Genomic DNA, 8,761 nt, shown 5'->3' on the forward strand with positions numbered 1-8,761 from the left:
AAATGATACGGTGTCAATTTTCTTAAAAAAATTGGCACTAAACAAGGCCTGGTTTCATTCATCGAGTAGTATTAACTTAACCAAAAAATACCGAAACAAAACCGGACGTCAGCTGGGTATAGCAGCACTAGTGCTCTTTTTTTCCCCGCTTTCGGATACGGGAAGTTGCTAGCACGCCTCGATGATTTGGCAACAGGCCAACAGAGGCAACCAACTTTTTTCCTTTTATCATCGTCATGATTCCAATTCCAGAATGCAGCAGAAGCGAGCCGGTGAATGAAGATTCAGGAAATCCGCGCAGCATGCTGCTCCTTTACCTACCTACTCTACCCGTAACTGCTAAAGTGGCACGGCAGCCCCACGTAGGCACGTACCACCACCACCACCACCGCTAGAGCTAGAAGCCAGGGGAGGGGGGTGAAGAGAAGGGGACAACAACGGCCAGGCAGCTCAGGACAGCTGGAAACTGCAACAGTGACAAAGTGACAGCAAGGTAGGAAGGTGGAATCACAAGGATTGCAAGACGACACATGCAGCGAAGATCCAACGGAGATCAAGCAAATTGAGCTCTGCTTCGCTGATGGGTCTCGTCGCCATGGCATCATGCATGGTTTGCTGGGTTAGTTTATCTGATAGGTTTGGTTTCTTGAAGGTTGGAGCAGGCCAAAAGCAAAGGGCACTAGCGTGCATCCAAATCCAATGCACAGAGCCACAGACAGGTATGCACCTTGCAGCTAGCTCGTGATCTGATTAGGTTGAAATGCCCAAAAAAAAGTTCACAATTCAAACAAGACAGCCGAAGGAAAGAGCACAGATGATCAATCAAGACTGAATAATCCCATCCACTCCACATGTCGGTTGATTTAGACAGAAGCAAGAGGTTCTCACTGATGATGATTGATGATGCTTGTCGCTACATAATAATAACAATAATTAAATAGAAAAATAGTAGAGGCTAGAAGAGCAGGAGAGGAAAGGAGGAGACGGAATCCCTTGGACAGCAGATTACGACACATGATGATGATGATGGTTGATCATTACAGGGAAACGAAACCAAATTCCACGCACGCGCAACGCAGCTGCTGAAACAAGAGCGACCAAACCACCGGCACTACAAGTTGATGCAACTTTATTCTCCAGCCTCTCCCCCCCTAAGATCGATCGCCATTGCTCCAGCAGAAGCAAAGCCCTTTGCAGATTGAAAGCCTTGGACGACGGGACACACGGGTGGCTCCTGCGCTCACGCGTTGCTCCTGAAGGAGCCGAGTGCCTTGATGGCGCCCGCCCGGAGGATGTACTGGTGGTAGAACGCCGCGATGGCAGCGCCCACGAATGGGCCCACCCAGAAGATCCACTGCAAAAAAAAAAAGGGTTAACGGGATAAGCATCGTCGTAATCAGTACTTACATTACATATGCAGTGCAAGACCAAGTGTCAAAATACAGTAGATAATAAACCACAAGAGAAATTAAACAAGACAACATACGTGGTCATCCCAGGGCTTGTCCTTGTTGTAGATGACGGCTGCGCCAAGGCTCCTGGCCGGGTTGATGCCGGTGCCGGTGACGGGGATGGTGGCCAGGTGCACCATGAACACGGCGAAGCCGATGGGGAGGGGAGCCAGAACCTGCAGAAAAAAAACACGGACGGTCATGTCAGGTACTTACGGTAAGTTTATCAGCCGAAACTACCAGCTATTCGTTAGTGTTTTTCTCTCACAACAAATCAACCAACAATACATACTTTCTGTCATGACTTATCAACCAAACGAAAGGCGGCGCCCAATGGTTGCCAAACTTTTTATTTAAGACAAAAAAAATTAATGGTTGCCAAACTGAACTACTAAACAAAAGGCCACACACGCTACTGCGTGTGCCCTGTCACCCCTTCCTTGGAGTGGGCAGGCAATTTTCCGTGCCGCGGTCTGTCACCATCAGGGGGACTAGACGGCACCGCCGGGAAGCGATTAGTGGCTAAAAAGGCCGTGTCGTCATGCATGCCGCTCTGTCAACGGAAAGGACCGAACCGGAACCATACGGCAATTGGCATGCCATGCATGCTTCGGCCAATGGCCACACACCAAACACCGTTAGTGGCCTTGGCGACTTTTCTAGTGTGCATCTCGCCGATCCACCAAAGTCACCACGGCCACGGCATCGTTTTTTTTTTTTTGACACGACTCGACCGGCCCCCAGGTCGCGCAAAGGCATCACGTTTTGTCACCTCGTCGCCACTGTCCCAGATCCTCCCCTCACGCACGGAAGGGGACTGCCCACTAGGCCACTAGTGCTGCCGTGCAGTGCCCTAGCTACACACTAGTGCATGCGTGTTGCCTTTGGATTCACGAATGCTGAATATATGTATGTTGTACCATACGATTATTACTGTGCAGGAATTCCCTCTCTCTCTGTGTGTGTTTTCGTGTGTGGTTGGTTGGACATACACTAGTACGCACCATACGTACGGTGGTCCTTGTCCTGTGAAGGCCTTAAGTTAGTTCAACCGTACCATATATACGGTCAACGAAAGCTTTTTTTTTTCAAAAACAACATGCGAAATCGTTTGAAAAATGCTTGGAGTAAATCCGAAGAGGGGTACGGTGCGAGAGGCGCCAATAATTCATCATGGTCATGCATGGAGAGGGTCACATGGCATGGGACACAAGGGCGGGGGGGAGGGCGGGCGTGCACCACGGACCAGCTCATCGCGACAAGGAGCGGATGGACCCGGCCCGGCGGACCATGTACCCCTACAGGGGCCGGACCAGACCCAGCTCAGCTTTTTACACGATGAGGGGCCCACTCCACTACCGGTCCCCGAGTGTTTACTGTGCCGGTCAATGGGAGTCAGCCAGGGGATGGGTGGCGGTAAAAAATTTGCAGTGGAGCATCTTTTTCCTCTGGAGATGGCATGCATGCACAGAAAGATAAGGTCGGAGCTCTTTTAATTATGTCCGGGGGTGATGGCCGGGCCATGACTGACGATGACTCCTACTCGAATGTTCCAGCAAGTGTGCGTTAATAACGGGTCATTATCACGACTATGAAAAGCCTTAATTACGCACGGTGGTTATGTACTCTGCTACTGTTTTAGAAGATTTGGAGCTCACGCATCCAGACACGCACCTGATCGATTCACCTGTCTTCCACCCCGTTTTAACTCAAGACTTGAAGATTTTAATTCTCACACCACCAGCGAACAAACCTTTAGCTAACAACTACTGGGGCTAGAGTAGAAGCATGGAAGAACAAAACAGACAGCAGGAGAATCTTTGAAAAAATAAGAACACTTTAGTCTACGGCATGCTCTGGAGCAATGATAATATTCATATTCTTCCCCTGGACTTTCCAAAGAGAAAGATAAACCGGATATTCTCCTGCCTTTTTGTATCTGTTGTGCTACTATATACACCCCTTTAATTTCCCACTCTGCCCCGGAACGAATTTCTCTTTTTGTTCACTCACTCACTCACATGCGCGCCAGCATGTACGTTGGCCAAGATTTGAGCTTGTGATTAGCTACCATGACTTGAGCTCTAATCAAGCTCCCCTATGACGTTTGACGTACTCGAACTTCACGAGTGATGCCAAGATTAAGATTTGAGCATGTTGCGAACTTTTAAGGTATATCTAAAATAAAATACCGTGTGTACGTACTCCTACGCAGATGGTAGCAGCAGATCGAGACACAAATCAAATCAGAAAGGAAAAGAAAAAAAAAAGGACGAGGCGGTGGCGTTGGTCGGGTGCTCACCGGGACGTGGGAGTCGCGGGCGTTGCGCTTGGGGTCGGTGGCGGAGAAGACGGTGTAGACGAGCACGAAGGTGCCGATGATCTCGGCGCCGAGCCCGGTGCCGCGTGAGTAGCCGGAGGCGAGCGAGTTGGCGCCGCCGCCGTACCTGTCGAAGTAGGCGCTCTGGAACGCCTTGACGAGGCCGACGCCGCAGATGGCGCCCAGGCACTGCGCCACGATGTAGAGCAGCGCGCGCACCAGGGAGACCTTGCGCGCCAGGAACAGGCCGAAGGTGACGGCCGGGTTGATGTGGCCGCCGGAGATCCCCGCCGTGCAGTAGACGAGGACGAAGATCATGCCGCCGAACGCCCACGCGATGCCCAGCACGCCCACGCCGCCGCACGCGGCGTCGGCGCCCGACGCCGTCGCGTCCGTCTGGTGCTTGTACCCGATCACGGTGGCGACGGTGATGTACAGGAACAGCAGCGTCGCGATGAACTCGGCGATCACGGCGCGGTACAGCGACCAGGAACCCAGCTCCGCCGCGTCGATCAGTGGAGCTGGCGGTGGGTCCGTGTAGTCCTTGGCAGCGAACTCGCCGCCGCCGGCGCCGCTCTCGATCACGTCGTCCTTGCCCATGGCTTCGCTTAGCAGCTGCGAGAGAGTGAGTGGGAGAGGTGGCTACGCTTGCAAGGAATGGGAATGGATGAGAGCGTGAGGTGGGGGGAGTGAGAGGGAGGGAGAGGGTGGTGGTGCTATTTATGGAGAGAGTGGAGAGTAGGTAAGTGACAACACAGCACAATAGTGCTGCAAGGCTGGGGGGCGGGGCCATGCCCCCCGCTTGATTATTGCTTGATGGAATGGAACACAAAATTCAGCAGCTTGTGTAGTACCAATTTCTGGTTTTTTTTTATATTGCTTTAACTTTGTGTTGATAAGATTGAATGGCCTTTTCTTTTGTCTCTCTGTTCTGTTTTTTTCTTTCTTATGTGTAGGAGTAGTATATTTCCTGACGCGCTCTCTGTCTCTCGCTCTGCCTTTTTATGTGGTTTTGTTTGCGTGCTCCAATCCAATGATGCTGGCTGGATAAGCTATGGAGGTTTGTGCTGTAAAGCCAAGGATCCCCACATGCTGGTGGGGGTTTTGTTTTCAGGGAGGGAGAAAAAATGGGCACAGAAGTTTCCAGGGATGGATGGAATCCCGGGAAACGAAAATGTGACAAGATAATAAACTTTAAGAAATGTGGCAAGATATGTGGATTATTTTGGTTTCCCTTCGCTGTCAGAAAATCAAACGGCTACATGTATTGACCCCCCCTCTCTAGTCTCTATCGATGAAGCAAACGAGAACCACCGAGAAAAAGAATGCAAGCTTCTACCAGAAACAGGAGGCAGCGTGTGTAAGGCGTTGGGCGGCAATTTGCTTACATCTAGGCCTTGTTTACTTCTAATTTTTTTTTACAAAATATAAATAGTGACGCTTTCGTTTGTATTTGATAAATATTATCCAATTATAGACTAACCAGGGTTAAAATATTCGTCTCGTCAATTTCGACCAAACTGTGCAATTAGTTTTTATTTTTGTCTATATTTAATACTCCATGCATGCGTCTAAAGATTCGATGTGACAGGGAATCTGAAAATTTTACAAAATTTTTTGGAACTAAACAAGGCCCTATATTCTCCTGTTTAAACATGGGATGGGACGTCTTAACTTTAAATTACAGGCGGTTGAGCTTTCTATGAGTTCATTCGGTATGAAAAAATGTAACAACCTTAGGTATGGCGTGGTAAAGAGTACGTAGTAGCCGGGAGAAGTAACCAATAACTCCTAATTCAATCTAGGGTAACTAATGAACATTTTTACGGCTCTCACATTGCTAATTACTATAGCAACACTGTAGCGTATATAGAGCTGTTGGAGCTGGAAAATCATGGTTTCGCCAACTGCTCTTCTTCTCAGTTTATTTTTCACCTCGGAAATTTAGAAAAGAAAAAAAACAAAGCAAAAAAGAAAAACTATACCAAACAAGGCCTAACTGTCCTTACAACGTGCAATAGCAGAAAGCAAAGAGATTTTGCACCCGATACAAGGGGAGCCCATAACACTGTTGTCAACTATACGCAGACGTACGTGCTGTTGTCAGCCTTTGGTTTTGCTCATTTAAACATTGCTTCGTTGATCTTCCTCCCCACATACTGTACTCCGTGGTTGTACGTCACTAGGAGGCGCCTTGCGTATTCAAAATTCCGGTACACCATCGGCTTTCATCGGCAACAACGGCATGGAGCGAAGGAGCGTGCAAGTGCAACTGACCGACGACGAAACGGGCATCTACATTTTATTTTGATTTTTCAACAGCTCGACATTACTACTATATATACTACGTATTGATTGGTTGATTGATTATTGATAGACAGAGAGTGTAGTGTATATATATAGTGATAGTGATAATATAAATAAAAGAAGCTGTTATCATGCAACGACCATAACCGGCGCCGGATACTGGAAAATCTCCTGACCATGTGGCAGACCACCGGCACCAGAGCCGCGAAGAACAACCCGCACTAGCCGTCCTCCATGCATGGTAGTAGCAACAACAGCCATATATGACTCGTCATCGCATCGGAATATCGGATCGCACATCGCAATCAGTGAGCCGCCCCACACACACACACACGGTACCCCCCGCCCGCCGCGCGCTGTACAACATGCCATGCGTTCGCGTTGCCGTCGCACGAACCGAGCGCGCGGCCACCGGCCGGCCTAGGTGCCGTGCGTTGGACTTGCGCGGATCGGAGGCGGAGGGTGTGTCGTGCCGCACGAGGAAATGAGAATGAAATTATTCGGGGGCGATTAGTTGGGCGGCCAGGAGAGTTCACGACGCCTGCATCCCGGCACCGCCCTCGCTGTACAGCGTGGATCCAGCGACGACTGCCTGCAACTGCAGGCCAGCAGAGAAAGCTGCTGCCTCTGCCTGCCGATGGACAATATTGCGGCGTAATCTCTCAATCTATCATGCGCTGGCGGCGCCGGCGCGAGAGGTCTAGCGGCGCGGCCGACCGGCCAGCCTGGTTGAGGTGGGCGAAGGCCATGCGTGTCCACGATTGCATGCATGTGCATGTGTGGCTCTGGGTGGAGGACATATCAGCAGCTGCAGGCCACGATAGAGCGCGCCGTCGTTGGCGGGAGGAGCTGGCTCGGTGGGCAGGCCAGGGTGCCCACTGCCCAGGGTGGGGGTGGGGCGCGCGCCCGGAGGTCGCGGCAACTTGCCAGGGTAGCGGAGCGGGAGCGGAGCATTTCACAAGGAGCTCGTGGCCGGTTGAGATGGAGATGAGATCATGGCAACGGCGGCTGCGATGCGGCTTGCGTACTCCATCGGCGCGGCGCGGTCCCGCCCGGCCCGTGCCATCATCTCGTCTCGTCTCCGTGCCCCAGCCGGCCCAGTGATGAGTGCCAGGGGACCGGACCTGGTGGTACGCTCGGCTGCCTAGCTGCTGCACGGTAAAAGGTCTGGCGCTCTCAGGAAGCAAGGAGGCGAATCTACCACGCTGACATGACACGTACTACCGCTCGACACATTGGAGCAGGGACGACGGCGCAAGGGACAAACGGCGGGGTAGTACTACGTCTCGCCTGGAACAAGGCAGGCACGAGAAGCAGCAGCAGCGTCCCCGCCTCGCCGGTTCCAATCCATTTCTAGCGCTAATCGGATGAGAGTAATCGCGACGACGACGTGTAAATGTGTACTCTAGGAGTTCGTAAATCTGCAGACACACATGCGGGGTAGTAGTACGGCATCACGGCGATCGCCCATGCATGGATGTACAGTAGTGCACGGTCCTGGTCCTGGTCCTGGTCCTGGCCAGGCTAGCGAGAAGATGCATGTCGCGGGCGCGCGCGAACCCAAAATATTATCGTCCGGACGGCGGAGAGTCCCTGTGGCCAGCTCGTCGCTACCCGTCGCATCCGCACGCGCCCGATCCAGCGTGGCGGGTCACACGCACACGCTCCGGGGCCGGACCGCTCCAACGTTCGCCTACACGTCCAGCTACTCCCATCGCTACGGGCTCCGGGTCTGGCCCCTTCTGGGATTCCCATCGGTCGGGCCCCGCGCCCGCCCCGTTGTTCCAGACCCTTCTGTTCTGCCACAGCCCTCCAGCAGGTTCCGAATTCCCCATCCCTATCCGGCGGTGGTAGTCGCCCGCCCGTGCTCGCTGTTCCAACGGCGACGTACTACTACTGTACGCCGACACCCGCTTTGGGTTGGGGGTCTCGGCATCGGGCAGGGCCGCCACGCCGCGCGCAGCCACACATCGCACCCGATCGGTGGGCCGGCAACGGCAATACGTGTCGCGCCTCGGCTCGTGCGCCGCAATTCTTTACCCATGCCTTGGCTCTCGCTATCCCGTTCCCGTTTCCTCGAGATGCTCGCACATTCATCTCGTGTGTGCGTGCATGCGTGGCACTGTAGTGCTCCGCTCGGCTGCTCCGGTGCCGTACTGTTTCGACACTGTCACGATTCACGACGAGCGTGGCCGTGTGAAAAAGCGAACGACTCCCTCTGCTGCGTCCGTCAACCACTCTGGCCGGCCTCTCGGATTCGTTCCTCTCGTTTTCTTTTCTTTTTTCTGGGCGGTTCTGGCCAGTGGCCACGGAGGTGCCCACCTGTCCTGGGAGCCCGACATGGCCGATCCCCCGTATCTCCGGCGGGGCGTGAGATTGAAAGCCAATCAATCACACGGATTAATGCAACCCGGCCATTCATTCATTATTCGTCATACTATCCTACAAGTATTTTAATGAAGAGAAGTCTAGAACAGGAAAGCGCAGCGGGCGCTCCGAGAAAACGGGGTATCCCTCTACGGCATTTGCATGTGCACTCGATGCTGCTGCAGCCACATTTTTCTCATCGGAAACCTTTGTTTATTACTACTTTCCTCTTTATTATCGATGGCAACAACCACGGTGACCCGGCCGAATCTCTTGTTCCCAACAGGGTGGCAGCAGCAGCAGCAGAGGGAGGATT

General features: G+C 52.6%; 1 protein-coding gene across 1 annotated transcript; it reads right to left on the bottom strand.

Moving 5' to 3' along the window:
* LOC8059750 (aquaporin PIP2-1) lies at positions 825 to 4,483 on the bottom strand. The gene is made up of 3 exons (XM_002461885.2): positions 3,754 to 4,483; positions 1,487 to 1,627; positions 825 to 1,354 (listed from the first exon to the last, which is right to left on the bottom strand). Exons 1-3 carry the CDS (start codon positions 4,369 to 4,371, stop codon positions 1,241 to 1,243), a joined length of 873 nt encoding a protein of 290 aa, XP_002461930.1. The 5' UTR covers positions 4,372 to 4,483; the 3' UTR covers positions 825 to 1,240.

The sequence above is a fragment of the Sorghum bicolor genome, chromosome 2, assembly GCF_000003195.3.
Source record: "Sorghum bicolor cultivar BTx623 chromosome 2, Sorghum_bicolor_NCBIv3, whole genome shotgun sequence".
NCBI lineage: Eukaryota > Viridiplantae > Streptophyta > Magnoliopsida > Poales > Poaceae > Sorghum > Sorghum bicolor.